Source organism: Bison bison, unplaced genomic scaffold (assembly GCF_000754665.1).
Source record: "Bison bison bison isolate TAMUID 2011002044 unplaced genomic scaffold, Bison_UMD1.0 scf7180017864145, whole genome shotgun sequence".
Taxonomy (NCBI): domain Eukaryota; kingdom Metazoa; phylum Chordata; class Mammalia; order Artiodactyla; family Bovidae; genus Bison; species Bison bison.
The window spans coordinates 2,550,367-2,569,785 of record NW_011494717.1 but is presented as its reverse complement, the minus strand read 5'-3'; the positions used below and the strand labels follow the sequence as shown (position 1 = coordinate 2,569,785).

Genomic DNA, 19,419 nt, shown 5'->3' with positions numbered 1-19,419 from the left:
AATGTGTTTTAAAATATTTGTCATAAACGGATAGTACTTATATTCCACCCTACTGACTTTCCTCCTCTTTTTAGAGAATCAGATTTCAGAAATGAGAACATTTGTACAAACATAGATTAAGAAATATCTTCCCCCAACTCTTTAAATATTTAAAGATTGCAGATGAAGAGGCAAAGAAAAGAACTAAACCTTTACGTGTGAAGAAGCTCTATGTACTGTCAGCTTTACTTATAGAGCAGTACCACGAGCAAATTAAGAACGCCCAACGAGGCAAAGTTAAAGGAAAGAGCTCAGAGGTAAGGTGCAATATTAAGTAATGTTAAGTCATGTGAAGCATTTAAGGGAAAAAAACCCCAAAATGATCAAACTTACCTTTATGGATAGACCATTTAATGTATTTGTTTGCATTTATTTTCTTAAATGATATGAGGAAAAAGAATAAATGATTTAGAATTAGTACTCACATTTAGACATCTCAACTTGGAAATATTGAACATGATTTTTTTTTTTACTAATCTGTACTCTTTGCTTAATTCCTTTCTTGGTAAATCCTTTCTAATCAGGGAGTTTTAAAAGCTTCCCTAGACATATGTGTATTTTTTAAATTGTGAATGAGTGTTGTATTAACATAAAATTTAATCAATTCTGTTTAAAAATTTGATCATTTCTTGGGGAAGAGAATCCTTTCACAATATATCCGTATATAAAATGACCACAATCTACACTTAAAATATCTTACAATTTGATTTGTTGATTACACCTCAGTAAAACTGAAGAACAAATTTGATCATGTCAGTTTAACAAAGTATGAATTATAATAGAGAAGTCTGTGGTGACAGTTCTGTAATGATGAAATATGCTAATTTATTCATTTATTATTATTTATTTTGGCCGTGCTGGGTCTTCATTGTGGTGTAGTGCACAGGCTCAGTAGTTAGGATTCGTGGACTTAGTTGTGGTATGTGAGATCTTAGTTCCTCTGCTGCTGCTAAGTCGCTTCAGTCGTGTCCGACTCTGTGCGACCCCATGGACTGCAGCCTACCAGGCTTCTCCGTCCATGGGATTCTCCAGGCAAGAACACCGGAGTGGGTTGCCATTTGGAATCAAACCTGGGCCCCCTGCAGTGGGAGCACGGACTCTTTTCCCCTGGAACACTAGGGAAGTCCCCTTCCCTAGATATTTTAACGTATAACAGTTTCAGAAATCATCTCTATTGGAAGGACTGTTGTTAGATTTGTGTTGACAGCAGATGCGGGTCTGCTTTATTTGTAGGCCACTTCTGCTTTGGCTGGTTTGCTGGAAGAAGAAGTTCTGTCGACAAGTAGTCGTTTCACTGATAATGCTTGGAGAGGGGCTGAGGCTTACCACTTTTTCATACTAGCACAAAGACAGCTCTACGAGGGCTATGTTGACACTGCACTGAAGACAGGTGGGTGTATTAACTCATATATGCAACATGTCTAAGAAGTCATAAATTGAAGATGAAGGGCAAACTCCTTCAAGTTACTCTTATATTAACCTCAATAACACTTTTTTCTTTTTTGGCCATGCCCTGTAGCCTGTGAAGATAGGATATGGTAATCAAAATAAATTATCTGAGCTGATAACTTAGAGACTCAGTTTCACTTCCTTTTTTCTCAAAGTTCTATTTTTTCAATAAGACAGACTGAGAAGCGATAGTTTGTTCAAAGAAACACAAAGAGAAAACATATGATTTCATACTTCACTTTTTGTTTTTAAACAAAAAGAAACATGATATTGTTTTGAGAATCCACAGAAATTTCTAACATATTTATATGGAACATATAAATGTTTTATATGTTTTATAAATATAAAACATAAAATTATACAATTATAATATATATATATTTATATTTATATCTGCAGTGTATTTTGACACCAATAATTTTTCGTATATTTCTAAGTGGTGCAGCCATGTGCGTCATTTGGTGGTGGTAATTTTTATAGGCCCTGAGCTGTTGGCTCGTGTTACAGAACGTGGTGGTCATGTGGTCTACTTCCCCTACTAGTTCTCTGATCACCTACCATTGTTTTCGTTAACTTTGCTAACATTCATGTGGGTTAAACTGAGCCAGCCTAACATTCTTCCCCATGCATGTTCACGATGGCGTTATTGCTTTACACAATCCAAATTGCCTTCTCTTTCCTAGCTCTTCACCTGAGAGACTATGAAGACATCATCCCTGCAGTTGAGATCTACTCTCTGTTAGCACTCTGTGCGTGTGCCAGTAGAGCTTTTGGTACTTGTTCAAAAGCTTTTATTAAACTCGAATCTTTAGAGACCCTCAGTTCAGAACAGAAGCAGCAATATGAAGATCTTGCTCTAGAAATCTTCACCAAACATACTCCGAAAGATAACAGAAAATCCGAATTGGACGGCCTTCTTGAAGGGTAGGGCCAATTGTAATTAGTAGATGTCATTTTTATATAGATTTTTATATCTAAATATCTAAATAGTGTAGTATAATGATGAAATCACTAAATTTTAAAGTGTCATACCTTAAATCCCTGGTGGCTCAGCAGTAAAGAATCCACCTGCAGTGCAGGAAATGGTTCAATTCCTGGGTTGGGAAGATACCCTGGAGAAAAGAAATGGCAGCCCGTTCCAGTATTCTTGCTTGGAAAATCCCACAAACAGAGGAACCTGGTGGACTACAGATCATGGGGTCACAAAGATTCTGACACCACTGAGCGACTAAACAACAAGCCACCTTAACATTGTACTCAAAGCCTATTTTCTTTAGTCTTAATAGTATATTAATGATTTCTCATTGCAAGAAAAGTTTTTATTTGAAATTTGCCTTGAAATGTTTTACATTGTTCAGGGTTTTTTTAGTATAATAAATAAGGTCTTAAGTGATTAGACATTTTAAAGTGTAATTCTTTCTCCTCTTATTTTTACAGAGGTGAAGGGAAACTGCCGACGTGTGTGGCCACAGGAAGCCCAATTACTGAATATCAATTCTGGATGTGCAGTGTGTGTAAGCATTGTGTCCTGGCTCAGGAAATAAATAACTACAACTTCTGTCCCTTATGCCATAGTGCAGTGGGATGAAGAACTGACAAACTGCATATACCGGGAGAGTTTATATAATAAGGTTGATTCCATATAGTTTATGTAAAAAAAGCAGCATCATTTCAGAGTTGTATTTTTATACAAATGTATATATATATATATGACAGAAACTGGTTACGCCTCACTGTCTTCTGAACTTTGGGTCAGCTGTTGAGAAATCCATGATTGAGACAGAATGAGTAAAGAGAAGGTCATCTGCATGTGGTGGGGCAACTCTGTTAGGCCATTCTTTTGGATTTTCATAAACGGTAAGATAAAAATTAAGCTGTGAGATGTGGAAACACCAGACTGGCTTTCTTCATGTATCAGGAAATACAGCATATTACCATCTCCACCATAGGAAGGGACTCCCACTCTTAATTCAAGTTTGAAATGAAGGGGAAAAAAATTGCTCAATGGCCAGGCTGGGATCAGTGCCCGTCCCTGGAACAGTCCCAGGGTCCAAGAGGAAGGGCAGGGTGCACCACAGATGCCTACTCTCGGATCACTAATGGTATAGGCAGTGAGGCATGGGTCTGGAAGAGCAGTAGTCTTATAAGGCTATGCTCTGGAAGTTGGAAGGACTGAAGCTGACCTCTGTTCAAGACAGAGATCAGGAACGGAAGAAAAAAAACAAAACCCAATAATATATACACATAGACATGTTATGTATATATATAATTTTGTGTAAAAATATAACTGAAATAATGATGCTGATTTTCATATATTTAGAAATTGACTGTATTATCTGCCTATCTATTTTTGTGGCTGGGTATTATACTATGGAAATATTCCAAATAAAAAAATTTTCTCACAGTGTCAGGGTTACTAATTCATTAAACATTTTTGATGGAGAGGGATGGGGAAGCGTGAGAATGGAGCAGAGTTGAATTTAGGGAATTGACATAACCTGTAGTAGGAGATGGTGTGCGTGTGTGCTCAGTCACTCAGTTGTGCCTGACTCTTTGTGACCCCATGGACTGTAGCCCGCCAGGCTCCTCTGTCCATGGGATTCTCTAGGCAAGAATACTGGAAGTGGGTTGCCATGCCCTCTTCCAAGGGATCTTCCCAACCCAGGGATCGAACCCATGTCTCCTGTACTGGCAGGTGGATTCCTTATCACCAGCACCACCTGGCAAGCCCAGAGGGAGATTAAACAATTGTAACACTGAAATGAGCTCTATTTCTAGTCATGTTTAATTAAATAAGCATTGAAAGTGTTCTCTGTTTTACTTTCAGAAGTGATAAAGAGGCATTTAAAGACTTTTTGCTTTTGTTTTTACAATTTGAATTGTTTCTAATAGCTTTTTAAAAATTTATTTTTTATTTTCATAGCTGCACTGGGTCATCGTTGCTGCATCCAAGCTTTCTCTAGTTGCGGAAAGTGGGGGCTACTCTCTAGCTGTGGTATGCAGGCTTCTCACTGCAGCGGCTTCTTTCGTTGGCAGAGCGCAGGCACTGGGGCTTGTAGGCTTCAGTAGTTGCTGCATGTGGGCTCAGTAGTTGTGGCTCATGGCCTCCAGAATGCAGGCTCAGTACACAGGCTTAGTTGCTCCACAGCATGCGGGATCTTCCTGGACCAGGGATTGAACTGGTGTCCCCTGCATTTCAGGACAAAGTCTTAACCACTGGACCAGCAGGGAAACCCTAATAGCTTATTTTTTATATCTTTTCCTTTTTACCCACTTTCTTAGTTTCATCTAAGAGATGGCAATTGGCATGTACTCTTCATAATATTGTGCAGAACACTTGTCTCTATTTATAATGATGTAAATTTATAGAAAACATCCAGTTTGTAGTTATAGTTTTAGCTGAAACATTGTCACTAAGCTGGACCTTTTATCTAAACAAGTCTTGGGTTTGGGAAGTGATTCTCAATAAGTACCTGTTTTGATTTACTGTCATTAATTTTAAAAAGAAAAACTGTTATCAGTCATGCATAATTTCTTACATGTTAAAGATAGCTAATAATGTTCTCTATTTCCCATGAACTTACATCTTTTTATTCTGTGGCTGCAAACCAGACTTTAGCACTATTTTATCAAGATTATTTGCTGAACTTTGACATTTAGTAGAGGCAATAAAGAGAAATATACAACATTGTTATAGCAGCTTCAGTACTGAAGTTAGTTAATCCAAATGTGTTATGTTTTTGGTCCTTTAGAGACAAGTTAGGCATGTAGCAGATAGAGAATAGTGAGCTATGAGAAGAGGTTTGGAGCTTAAATGAGTTCATGTAGATAGTGGGTTGCTGTGCCTAGTTAAAACGAGAAGACCAGGTCTTCTAAGTCTCTGTGTTCATGTGCCTTGTGGGAAGTTACCTTGATATAATGGTAGCCTCCAAATACAGTACCAGGCAAGCCATTCACGGAACACAAAGGATTACACACCAAAAAATGATGCTTAAGTCACATGGTTTACTGAATCAACTTAACGTACACAGTGAGGAACAAGGAGAAAGTGATGGGAGAGATTAACACTGTTAGTGAAGGATGCCAGTCAGGTACACGGATTCCAGTTCCCGACTCCTGAATTATGTACTGTTCTATGTCCTCACTCTATCTCTTCCTCACCAGCTTCCCCCAGTGGTGTGGCCAGGAAGAGGACCGCAGTTGAGATTGGGGAACTCTGTCAAGTAGAATGTGCCTGAGGCCAGTGAGGCACACTTGCTCTGAGGAGGAGGCAGGTTTCCCTGGTCCCAGCTGTAGGTGCCACTGGGACTGCTGAGCAGTCATGGATTCAGTTGTGTTTCCTGGGTAGAGGACAAGTGTCATCGGTGGGTAACTGAATCGAGACCTCACACATACTGAGCATGTTCTAAGCCTCATGCATACCCAGTGAGCCATGAATACTTAGTGCCTTGGTTACCTTTTGGATCTTAGCGCCTCATCAATATCAAGTATGCTGTGCTGTGCTTAGTCACTCAGTTGCGTCTGACTCTTTGAAACACCATGGGCTGTAACCCGCCAAACTCTTCTGTCCGTGGGGATTCTCCAGGCAAGAATACTGGAGTGGGTTGCCATGTCCTCCTCCAGGGGATCTTCCCAACTCAGGGATCGAACCCCTGTCTCCTGCATTGCAGGCAGATTCTTTGTCATCTGAGCCACCTGGGAAGCCCAATATTAGGTAGAGTCACACAAATATGCTGTATTTACTTTGTATAACATATCTTATAAGTTTCTAACTTATCTAATTTTAACAGTGTGTTTCATCAATCTCATTTGTTTTCTTCTATGACAAAATATAGTATTCCCCCAAATCAGAAAATAACATCCTAGAAAGACAAATATCGTATGATATTGTTATATGTAGAATCTAGAAAAATGATACAAATGAACTTACTTATAAAACAGACTCACAGACTTAGAGAACAAACTTATGGTTATCCGGGGGAAGGGTGGGAGAGGTGAGAGATAGATTGGAAGTTTGAGATTGATACCTACACACTGCTATATTTAAAACAGATAACCAACAAGGACCTATGTATAGCACAGGAAACTCTGCTTAATATTCTGTAATATCTAAATGGGGAAAAGTGAAAGTGAAAGTCACTCAGTTGGGTCCAACTCTTTGTCACCCCATGGTCTATACAGTCCATGGAATTCTCCAGGCCAGAATACTGGAGTGGGTAGCCTTTCCCTTCTCCAGGGGATCTTCCCAACCCAGGGATCAAACCCTGGTCTCCTGCATTGCAGGTGGATTCTTTACCAGCTGAGCCACAAGGGAAGCCCTAAATGGAGAAAAGAATTAAAAAAAAAAGAATAAATGTAATATGTATAACCGGATCACTTTGCTGTACACCTGAAACTAACACAACATTGTTAACAAACTATAATATAGAATAAAATTTTTTAAAAAAGCAAATCTTCCCTAGGTTAAAAAAAAGAAAACAGCATCCTAACAAAGACATCAGCCCTAAAGGATATATCTCCTGTTAAAGGTAACTACATCTTCCCACAAGATTTTCTATTTTCAGGAATGAAACTATACTTCATCAATGAGAGAGAAATTTTCAGAGATGTAGGTTTAAGGATTCCTTCAGGACTGCATGTTCAGAGTTGTGATTTTTGGTCCTTGGTCCTACTGCCTGAATCTCTCTTTTTTCCCTTTCTCATCCCAGAAATCGGCTGAGAACTCTTAAGTTAGATTGTCGTTCTCCAGTCCTTCCTGTGACTTGTTGATTACATTCCCATTTGCTTCAATTCCAAATCAGCTATTGATCCTCAGACTTTTCCTAACGTTTCTTTTGGGAAGTTTCTTTTGGAGCCTTCTCATTTACCACTAATTCCTTGCTACCTAAGCCCTAAAATTTTTCTTCCAACTAGTTATTTCAGACAGATTCTGAGTTATTGTCACTACCTCTTGGTCTGTTTAACACAGAAACCAAAACCTTTAAAAACAACTTCTCCTACCTTGTACACGTAATTATCACATATGTAAATGTATGTGTTTTTATATATACTTACATACATTGGAGAAGGCAATGGCACCCCACTCCAGTACTCTTGCCTGGAAAATCCCATGGACGGAAGAGCCTAGTGGCTGTAGTCCATGGGGTCGATAAGAGTCGGACACGACTGAGCAACTTCACTTTCACTTTTCACTTTCATGCACTGGAGAAGGAAATGGCAACCCACTCCAGTGTTCTTGCCTGGAGAATCCCAGGGACGGCGGGGCCTGGTGGGCTGCCGTCTATGGGGTCACACAGAGTCGGACACGACTGAAGCGACTTAGCAGCAGCAGCACACACATACATATACCCACATGCTTCATATTCATATATATATACTGACATATCTGTTTTAAGAGCTTATGACTACTTGGGATTTATATCTGTGAATGTTTTAGTGATCTGTCATAATGTTTTGGGGACAGATAGATCTTTGTCCTGCTTGAAAATGGTGCTAGAAAAAGACTCCCAGTACAAATTGACTCAATTGGTTTTAAATATTTAACATGAAGGAAATTTCCAGATAACTCTCTTCTGATGAAAGGGGCAAAGAGAAGCAAAATTGTCATATATAACAAATATGTGGAGGGAATTTGTATAGACAGAATGAGGCATTATGATGAATGTTCTCTTTCTGTAATAAACACGAACTGACTCCCTTTAAGTAATGCTTCTTTTTATCACAAAACTTGGCCTGAACATTACGTTAAGTTTCAAAGTAGCAAGGTAGGACCTGACTGACAAAGCTATACAAATAAGTAACATAGCATTATTGTCCTGCTATCATGCACAAATGCTAATTATATATATACCTATGTTTCTGCTAACATATAATTTGCAATTATCTTTTTGTATTCTAAAAGCTGAGATCTTAGATTTTATGTGGCATTCAGTGAAAAATATAAAAATAAATGCTGAGGTAAAATTGTACTTATCCTGTTTTATCTGTAATTTATGATAACACGATAATTTGTCTTCTTTTGATTTAAGTATTTTGGTGGGGGTTGGGATGATGGGCATTGGGCTCCAGAGTGGATAAAGGGAGAAAGAGACGGGAGGTACAATAAAAGGTACAGAGTATCACCTTTGCTACCCAGAGGAAAACAACTTAGGCAAATGTCTGGTGACTGGAGGTTGCAGCGAATAACTCCTTAAGAGGTCATCTAGAGTCCACATTTAGAAATGGGGGGAAAATTGTTACCAGACTTTTAATGAAAAATCAAGAGTTCCTAATTCGATGTTATAGCTCCAAAGTATTACTACTGTGCTTCTAAAATGAAAATAGCAATATTATGTTGCCCCCTACTGTTTATTTTTACCATTTTCTCAGTTCATTAAAAAAAAAAAAAAAAAAGAGCACTTAATAGTTTTTGAGTATTTTACATGTTCATGGTAGAAAACTTCAAAAGTACATAAAGAGTATACATGAGAAAGTAAAAATAGTCTTAATAACTTTTTTTTTTTTTAAAAAGGCATTAATTTACATTTTAATTGAATTTAGAAGAAAAAACGGGGGTGAAACTTATGTAAATTTTCTTCATAATCTCGTTTTTAAGATTTTTTCTAAAAGAAAAAGACATTAAAACAGTTACTACTTTATCTACTCATTTATTTGGTTATTCTACTCACAATTTAGTAAAATTTAGAAGAAAACGGAGGTATCTCTACACACCCACTATAATAGCTAGGATCGAAACTGACAAATGTTGGTGATGATACGGAGTAACTTAAAGGCCAATGCATAGCTGGTGGAAATGCAAAGTAGTACACCCACTCTGGAAAAACTGAAGTTTAGAAATTCTCTGTATATTCTGGAAATATACATGTACAGTGTGTGTATGTATCCCCCCCACCCCCATCCCCATGCCCCATCCCCATCCCCACCCCCATTCGCTGTAGCGAAGGGCAAGCTCCTTGCACCACCTGACCACAGCCTTAGAAACCAGTTTGGGACTACCAAGCTACTGCTTTTCTGGAGATCAGGCAACCGGGACCAGCAGCTATAGCAGAAGCGCACTTGCCAAGGCTGCGTCTGCTTAAGCTTTCCTGAAATTCCGGAGCGTTCCGCCAGGAGCGTCACCGATCTCGCGAGACGACGGGTCCTCGGAAGACACAAAATTCTTCGGCTGCTCTGGCCAAGGATTTTTGCCGAGTTAAATTCCAAGGTGCGGAAGTGCTGTGGGTTGTCGTCTCTAATCGCGCAGAAATCAACCCCCAGTTCCACAAGGAAAGCTAGGCCCCCAACCGCCACGGACGGGCAGCAAGGCCAGGAAAGTCCCGCAGCCCTTGCACTAGCCCAGGCTCATTTCAAGAAAGGTGAATACGCAGAGGCCGAGGCGCTGTACTCCGCTTACATTCGCCAGTGCGCCTGTGCAGCTTCGGGGGGAGCAGCACGCGGGAGGTAAGTATCGCGAGAAGTGGGGACAGCGGGGTCTCCGGAAGGTGGACGGCAAGGGCCCCGCTTTACTCGGCCTCTGGCACTCACCCGTCCAGCGGCCGGACGTTTGTTCTTTACAGAAAGGCGGTGAGGGAGCGTGCCTGGAGCGCAGGCCTCCGCACGTTGCTCCGGGACTCCGAGAACGGTGTCCCGACTCTATGTTAGCTGACCCGGAGTCTTAGAGCGGATAGGGCTTTTCCCACCTGTCACTTTAACAAGACCTGGTGAGGGCGAGTTGCCGCGCGGGTGCCACGTGAGCGCACAGCGTCGCGACTCAAACCGCACGACATCACAGCAGGTGCTCTGGGTTTTCACGTGTGAAAAGAAATTTAAATATGTGGAAATAGTATAATGAACCTCCAGGTGACCATCCCTGGGCTTAAGCATTGTCACTTCACCCAGGGTATCAGGTTATTCACCCAGGGATGTCTCAGAATACATTTCTAGCCGTTAAAGGATTTAAAAAGACGCAACCACAGTATCATTATTCTTAACGTCATTAATCCAGTGTCATTATTTGGAATTTTCCTGTTTGATCAATGAAAGTTGTTTGGCTGGTTGGTGTTTTCGCGGTTGGTTCAAGTCAGGATGCACGTCAAGTTTCTAAGCCTTTAAGGCTCCCCTTCATTTTCTCCCCTTGCAGTTTATTTGGTGAGAAGGATATCCTCACCAAAGGATATCCAGTCCTATGTCCTGAGACTTTCCCATATTTTGGATCTTCTGGATTTACCCCCCACCCCATGTCATTTAATATAGTCCTCTGTCTTATGCATCGCTTGTGAGTTGGTAGTTAAATCTTGAGGTTTGATCGAATTCAGATCCAAAATTATGGTGAGAATATTGTTATAGGTGTTGTGTACTTCTGTCAGAGAGCATGTAATATCTTTCTTTTTGTGATATTAGCAACCTTGATCCTGACCAGGGTTCCTGGCCTTCCCTAAACAAGAGAAATTGATTAGAAGCCAGACACGGAATTCAGGCAAGCTTTATTGAGGTCTCTGCTGCAGCAGAGCAGAGCAAAAAAACTAAGTTTCCCTTGCTTGCTTGGAGCAAGGGGTGAAGTTGGGATTGTGTCCAGGGGTCTTGAAGGCTGGTGGGGTGGCTTAGGTGGTTTGCCCACCTCTTTGGACCAAGGTTTTGAATGTAGGGGACATGTGAAGTACCCTGTTTCTGCTCCTGGCACCCTGTCTTTGCTTCCAGCACTTCAGAAGTGGCAGTTGGGATTTTATTTGGTTTGTATCTTCTTATCCATAACTGGCTCCAGCTGCAAATGCACTCAATTATTTTCAGTTCCTTATAGTTTTTGTATTTTGATGCTGGAGAAGACGTTTGTCCAGGTGCAAACACTGCAGCAAATGGTCCTAAGTCCCAGCTCTCAGCCTGTCTCAACCTCACCTGCTCTGGCAAAGCATCTTATATTTACGCTTGAATGCGAAGCGTTTGTTGTACTCCAAGATTTGCCTTTGTTGTTCTTGTTAATGGTTCTTGTTGTTAGTGGTCCAGGATGAGAAAAAAAGAACAGAAAGGGGATAATGAGCAGTGTTTTTCTTGACAGTTTGAGTTGTCTGCTCTGTCACCCTCCTCCTTTCAGGGATTTGATTTTTTTTTTTGACCAGATGCCAGCTTGTGTTTTGTGTTTGAGGCTCAAGAATCTTCTCCTGTTTGTTAAACTCACATGGAATTAAATCAGAAAAATTAAGTGGCTTTCTCATTTCAATAATACACCAGAATAATAGTTAATAGTTTTGAACAAGCAGTAATATGATACCACACCTTCCCCCCAAAATTATTAAACAGAAAATTTAGTTTTCTATTCTTGTTTCAAGCTGGAAGAATAGACTTATCTAGTAGGTTAAAACACTTTTTTATTTTTAAATTTTCATTGTAGTTGCTGCTATATGATATGTTAGCTGGACTGTGCTAAGTTGCTTTAGTCATGTCTGACACTTTGCAACCCTGTGGACCGGAGGCCGCCAGGTCCTCTGTCCATTGGATTCTCCAGGCAAGAATACTGGAGTGGGTTGCCAGTTCCTTCTCCAGTATAATATGATACAGGTGTACAGTATAGTGATTTACAATTTTTTAAGGTTATACTTCATTTATAGCTATTATAAAATATGGTCTATATTCCTGTGTTGTACAGTATACATTTGTAGCATATTTTATACCCAATGTTTTGTACCTCTTAGTCCCCTCTCCTTGTTTTGCCCTTCCCCCTTCTGTCTGTCCACCGGTAACCACTAGTTTGTTCTCTATGAGTCTGCTTCTTTTTTAGGCTGCAGTCCATGGGGTTGCTAGGGGTTGGACACGACTGAGCGACTTCACTTTCACTTTTTACTTTCATGCATTGGAGAAGGAAATGGCAACCCACTCCAGTGTTCTTGCCTGGAGAATCCCAGGGACAGGGGAGCCTGGTGGCTGCCGTCTACGGGGTCACACAGAGTCAGACATGACTGAAGCGACTTAGCAGCAGCAGCAGTAAGTTTCGAAAAGGATTTATCAGCAATAAGCATATTGATGCCATCTAGTATTGTTACAGCTTCTCCCTGGTGCATCTCAGCCTGAGAGCACAGATTTATTGTGTGGCAAATTTAATTTATGCCCCTTACCAGCATAAGAAAGAAAATCTGCAATGGTTTAGTAGAAGATTGCTCAGCATGCCTGCATGAACCTTCACATTTTCTTATAGTTTTTAAATTCTTCTAGGAGCTCCTGGTTAAACAGAATTCTATCATTTTCAACTTTCTTCTTTAAATATATCTTTTAGAGTTCGTTTATTTTTAAATAATGAGTCACTGAATCATTTTGAAACAGTATTCGCAATCTTTGCATGCCTGCCACTCTGAATGGTTTATAACATTTTCTTTTAATATCCAAAAGTGCAACCTTAGCCATCAACTTTATTTCCAAATATTTTTTCTTTGCTAAAGTTAGCAAGTGCAAAAAAAAAAAACAAAAACTACATTTGGATTAGGTAACTTGGTTATATTCCATTAAAATAAACACTATCATTACAAAAATCTCAATGTTAAAAAAATTTGGCTTTAACTGTTAGCCCATGTCTTTCAAATATGAAACAATTTTCATATGGAGAATAGGCTTTTAGAATTTGTTATAATGAGGTCTAATTCTAAATTAAATATCTGATGATCCTCTGATAATAAGACATCTATCACAAAGTTTTGAAGCTTAGAAATTTAATGATTAAAACCTTACTGAGTCCTGAGGCTGCATTTTACTTAAAACTCTTTACTGGGCAGCAGTTCAGCTAGTGTCATAACAGAGATCGGTGATTGGAGTGTCCCCCTTGTTCTCTAGGATTTCACAGTGGTGCTTGTGGCGTCCTGAAGTGTCTGTGTACCCAGTCTCTCAGTCCTAGTTCACAGAAACAGGCGTTTTCTAAATTGCAGTGGTTCCTCTCTACTGGTAGGAAACTTCAACTTGAAGGAGACCCCCTAGGCTGTGAGTACCCCTCCTGGCAGCAGTAGTTACAGTGCCTGAGATCTCAAGGATTAGGATGTTTAGAGAAGTAACTTTTTGTAACACTAACTGCAGTCACAAATATTTTCTGAGAACTAGATTTTGCTCTGTGGAGCTTAAATGAAGACTGACAGATGAGTTTAGCCTGCATCTTCCCTGTTTGGTTCAAACTTGAGAGTCCCCTTTGCAAAAAAGAAAGGAAAACAGAATCTTTCTGCAGAGCCCATTGAAGTTCTCTGTGTAGATGGTTTGCCCTTTTACAAGTAGTATGTGGGGCTGTGTCGGGATGTGTCCTGTTGAGCTGGTGGTTGGTCAGAGCTGCCTGGATGTCTAACCCCTCACAGGAAAGGCTGCTTGCTCACAGCTCCTTGGGCAGCCTCCGGAACCCTCAGATGCAGAGCCAGTTCTACACACTGGAGTCCCAGTGTGGACCTGAGCTGTGATGTCTTTCTAGCAGGAAGCCAGTTTGGCCTCCGGAGAATGTTGGCTGAGGCTGGAGGGAGGGCAGGTCATCCTCAGACAGCACACCTGGGGATCAGTGTCTTGGATTTTCACTCAGGGCTGACTTTTCTTTCTTTACTGGTGGAAAATGATTTCAAATCTCACTGTTTGAAGATCCTTAAAAAACTTGAGGATAAAACTGATGATTCATTTTATGACATGGCCATAGTGAACTTGGACTTTGGGCTGGCTTTCTCCCCTTGCTCATTTCAATTCTGAATTGTCTTCTTTGCCCCACTGGCATGTGCTTTAAACAATCATTTTAATATTACATTCAGCAAAACACGGTGACAATGAACAGGGGCTTTGACCACACAGTAAAATGAACGCACTTTTTAGATTGACATTGTAGTGCTAAACAACCCTGCAAAAGTAGACAGCAGGATTAAACAGAAACTGACGCCATGGCTTTATTTCCTTACCCTGTTTCTTCCGCTTGGTTTTGCAGTGTCGACACTGCATGTTACAGGCTATGAAGTTTGACAATACCCAAAAGAGAGTGAAAGTGGAAACGAGGGGTAACACTGTGTTTTTAATGTGAACTTTTTGTTTAAAGCAAATGCAGCCCTGAGGATTTGGCTACTGCATTTAACAACAGGGGGCAAATCAAGTACTTCAGGGTTGATTTTTACGAAGCCATGGACGACTACACATCTGCTATAGAAGTCCAACCCAGTTTTGAAGTTCCATATTACAACAGAGGCTTGATATTGTATAGGCTGGGTAAGAAGTTCTTTCTTCCCCCTTTTGTCTTTGACAGTATTTTGTGAATTCAGATCTGTCAAATGTTGTAAAACGGATGGAGTAATCATCCAGGGTGAAACTTAGGTGAAATTTAGTTTTAGAGCCAGGAACAAAGGAAGTGTACCTGAATTTATTTTAGGCTTTCAGTGGGTATTAGAGACCGCAGCAGGGCACTGGGGTGGGAATTGCAGCCGGGCACGGGAGTGAGAGCCATCCCATTACTTTGTCCCTGTGCGTCCCCAGCTGTGAAATGAGGGTAATGCTCCTGATCCACTGTGCAGCTTTTCTGAGTTACAACCTTTGAAGGCACTCATGCTGTGTTTGTGCTTAGTTGCTCAGTCGTGTCCCGACTCTTTGTGTCCGATTCTTTGGGACCCCATGGTCTGCAGCCCGCCAGGCTCCTCTGTCCATGGGATTCTCCAGGCAAGAATACCGGAATGGGTTGCCATGCCCTTCTCCAGGGGATCTTCCCAACCCAGGGATCAAACCGGTGTCTCCTGCATTGCAGGTGGATTCTTTACCAGCTGAGCCACCAGGGAACACCACTTGAGACGATATATAGGAAAGGGATTTTAGATTTTGGGACTACGGGGACTATGGGGATTGTTTCTCATTTAAAGGGTTAAAAATAATATTCATTTCCTGTTTCTTAATTTTACTGTTATTACATTAAATAGGGAATATTTTATTGAAAGTTTGTGTCGATTTAAGGTATTTACCGGTTAAATCCCCGTAGGTAGCCCATAACTAATTTTAAGTATATTGTTCTATAAGGGTGTGCAAAGTTACTGTGGTACACACATCCGTATATCATTATCAAGAGGAAAAAATTCCTTTAGTAAGAGTGGTTGAAAGCTTGTAAATATAAAAGCAGGAGTATGTGTATCCAAACTTTCCTATGAATAATATATAGAAATACTCAGCTTTTTTTCCTCTTTTTTCATCCCCCCCCACCCCACTGTGGGTTCTTATACAGGATACTTTGATGATGCTTTGGAAGATTTCAAGAAAGCATTAGACTTAAATCCTGGATTTCAAGATGCTGTTTTGAGCTTAAAACAGACTATTCTAGACAAAGAAGAAAAGCAAAGAAGAAATTATTGAAAATTTTAACTCATGATCCTAATGGCTGGCATCTCCTTGTCTCTAATTGAAAGCTGATGTTAAACTGTTTTGATTTATATTTAAGATAAAGAGATTCATGCATCAGCACTGAAAGTTAAATGCTATACTTGAGGTAATTGACTTTAGGTTGAGTAACTATGTTGAGTAGGTATGCTTTTTATAAAGTGTAAATAATTAATAATAATGTATAATTGTATCTTATTACAGTACAATGTTTAAAGAAATGTGTAGTATTTTCTTCAGGAAAACTGTTTTGCTGTTTTTTATTCCCAACTTTTTATTTAAAAATTTTTACCTCATCAGAAAATTGGAAGTATGGTACAATAAACACTTTTAAACTTTTAACTGAGATTCACCAGTTGTTAGCATTGTATCACATTTGCTTATTCTCTGTATTTAAATATATAACTTTTGTGCTGAACTGTTTGAAAATAAGTTGCAGATATCACCATACTTTACCCTTAAATATTTCGACGTGCACTAAGAATAGAGACAGCCTTCTTTATAGCCACAACACCATTATAATACCTAATAAAACTAATAATTCTATAATACCATCCATGCCCAGCCCATATTTGAATTCCCCAATTGTTTCCAAAATGTCTTGTGTAGATTTTTGTTTTTGGGATCTGGAGTCAGTCAAGTTAACACTGCGTTCTGTTGTTAAGTCTCTGTGTTTTTTAATCTACAATAGTTGCCTCCTCATTTTCTCCCCGTGGCATTTACTTTGAGAGTAAAGCTCTCTTATTTTATAAAGCTAGGCTAGCGAGACATAATATTGGGCTTAACAATAAACATCTTTCATGAGAGCCATTTGAAAGAATTCAACTTAAATTTTTTTTTTCTCTAGTAATCATCGATAAGGTAGTTAAGCTTTAAATATCAAGCATAGTTTTCTGTCTCTGGATAATGACAGTAATGTTCACCATCATCAACATTTACTGAATACTCAATATAAGCCAAGCACTGTTCAAACTCTGAATAATAAATTCTGAGTGGAATGGGGGTGGTTAGAGAGGTGAAAAACTGACGAAAAGCACTTAGAAAATAGAGGGCTTTTTGAAAATCTGTTCTATTTGGGTGCTGCCAGGGAACAATTAGGCTGTGATGAAGCTTTCCTGAACTGGGAAAAATTTGAAGGGAAAACAAGCCAGAGTCAGCCATGTCTCACCTACATTTGTGTGTGTGTGTGTGTCTTATTGTTGAAGTTTTGGCTTTCAAAAATTCAGATCCTGCATCTGTGAATCTCCCAAACTAGTTTATTATTGCTATGGAAAAATGGTTCTGGGGTGCAAATGGCCCTAATTAAGAGAAAAGAGTATGTTTGCCCAGTGTCCCCAGAGGAGGGTCAGAACTACGAAGTCATAACTACTATGACTTTCTCAGATGCCATCACCATTGTCAGCCTTCCAAGGGTTTTATTTTTTGTGGGTTTTTTTTTTTTTTTTTTAGTTTAAGTGATCTCATAAAGCAGAGGACGTAATTGCCTCATTTGTTGTTCATAAATACTATCTGGCCAAATACATAAAGAACCTGGGCTGCAGGTGAATGACTATTAAACGGAAATGAAATTAGAATGGAAACAAAAAGTCCCTTTCTGGGATGATTCACATTTTCCAATATGACTTATCTTTCTATTTGTTGGAAATGTCTTTTAAAGAATTTATAAAATTGCATTAAAATATAGAAAAATTCCTCTTAAGAAAACTTGTTTTATAAACGTATTTTAAAACTTATTTAAAAAAAAGCAAAGTCCATAGAACTTGGTAGAGTTTAAAGCCAGTCTACCCAGAAAATCAAGTATTAGAAAAATGCTTCAGTAACTTTATTTTCTCTTGGCTTATATTCTCTTTTCTTTTCTCTTGAATGGGATTAGATATAATATAAAGAAAAAAAAACTGTTAAAAATTTGATTTGGTTTGTAGGGTTTTATTATTTGACATTTCTTCATCATTTATCAGAAAAAAAGTCACTGAAGTTCAGAATCAGCACTTGCTTATTTGGAACCCAAGCACTTATTTTCCTCAGGTTATTGGAAATAACTGATTTCCAGTTATTTTCTTTAAATTTTCCTCATTTATTTATTTCCTTGTTTATTTTCTATAAAACTTTAGACCTCACACATTCAGATTCTAAATTTCTGATTGAGTGAATAATACCTTTGTTATGTGCCTTTTAAAAAATATTCTGTTTTATGTTTGCTATTATTTATATTTCCCACATTTCAGTATCGGTTGAGCTCTTTTTTTTTTTTCTTTTAACCAGAAAAGTACCCAAACTATGCTGTTTTCCAGTTTTTCTCTTTGAAAACAAGGCAGAAAATTGTAGATTGTTATAGTTTGTTCTTTACAAAGTAAGGTAAGAGAGAATAAGTGGATATATATTGCTCTTGAGCTTAGAAAATTACTTTTAACTCTTCAAAGCGTGGAGCTATGGGACTTCCCTGGTGGTCCAAAGGTTTAGACTCTGTTCTCCCAATGCAGGGGCCCCAGGTTTGATCCCTGGTCAGGGACCTAGACCCCATATGCTGCAACTAAGAAGGTCCTGCATGTCGCAACTAAGACCCAATTAAATAGATAAATATTAAAAAAAATAACATGGAGCTGTTTGTTTCTTTCCTGAAATCTGGAACTGAATGAAGCATGTGAATTTCCTTTATGCTGGCAAACCATAGCCTACCTGCTGGATGAGCAAGCAAAATTTCCAAGTCAGCTTTTAGTCATTTTCTGTTTGCCCATTTCCAGATTTTTCCTGTTTTTTCCTCTTTCACTGGCCTCTCCCTGCCCCACCCACCACACTATACATAGTCTTAGTCTTCTGCCATTTTGCAGACGTTAGCCTGTTTCAGAGGACATACTGTATTTCAACCCTGTCATGCAGTGTAAATCAATCCAACGTTTACACTGACAATCAGTATTTCCAGCTCTGCCAAATCTAATCCCTCTTAAACATTTAACTCTATGTTTCAAGTAATTAAACCCACATCCTGTTTAACAACTTTAATTTGTCCTTAAAAATACTTCTTTTAAATGAAAAGCCATGAAATGAAAAAAAAATTATGTTAATTTTAGTTGGAAAAATTATGAATTCCATTTTAGCCCAGATACCTAAATGCTTTTTGCAGATAGAAAAATATATCCATTGAGTGGTAAAGACAAGTTTATATGAGTTTCAATTTGAAATTACATAACTACATTTACAACAGTTACATAAACTATGTTTCCTTTACTCATTTCCGCCCCCTCTGCCCCTGTGTCATTAAAAAAAATCATTTTATTGAGATGCAAAGTGTACACTTCAATGGTTTTTAAGTATGTTTGGAGTTTCTGCATTGTTCTTACATTTTTTCAAGCTTTTTGGGTCTTATGGTATTCTGGCAGGCAAACTGCATTTCATGAAGTTATAACACAGAAAAACACTTTTGGGCAAATTAAAGGCGAAGCATTGAGAGTGTTTCAAAACACCTAACAGGACACACACAAAACAGATGGAAGAGTCTTAAAAACTGCTGTCTCTTCTGATTCCATCCAAATAAGTAGCATGATTCCAATTTGGCTCATGTGATGTCCTCCGACTAGAAACTTGTGTGGAGTAACCAGGAGGTAT

General features: G+C 39.0%; 2 protein-coding genes across 3 annotated transcripts in view; both read left to right on the top strand.

Annotated features, from left to right (window-relative positions):
* Window positions 1-3,889, top strand: part of WDR35 (WD repeat domain 35) — a 52,070-nt gene extending 48,181 nt beyond the window's left edge. For both annotated transcript variants that reach the window (XM_010840521.1, XM_010840520.1), the window contains 4 exons: window positions 156-296; window positions 1,273-1,429; window positions 2,172-2,412; window positions 2,926-3,889. In XM_010840521.1, the coding sequence (XP_010838823.1) occupies window positions 156-296; window positions 1,273-1,429; window positions 2,172-2,412; window positions 2,926-3,076 (690 nt within the window). In that variant the 3' untranslated portion in view covers window positions 3,077-3,889. The remainder of the gene's footprint in view (window positions 1-155; window positions 297-1,272; window positions 1,430-2,171; window positions 2,413-2,925) is intronic.
* A 2,565-nt stretch (window positions 3,890-6,454) lies between these two features.
* TTC32 (tetratricopeptide repeat domain 32) lies at window positions 6,455-16,158 on the top strand. Its single transcript, XM_010840680.1, has 4 exons — window positions 6,455-6,482; window positions 9,552-9,927; window positions 14,501-14,667; window positions 15,665-16,158. The coding sequence occupies exons 1-4, from the start codon at window positions 6,455-6,457 to the stop codon at window positions 15,790-15,792; spliced, it is 699 nt and encodes a 232-aa protein (XP_010838982.1). The 3' UTR covers window positions 15,793-16,158.
* Window positions 16,159-19,419: the final 3,261 nt, after the last annotated feature.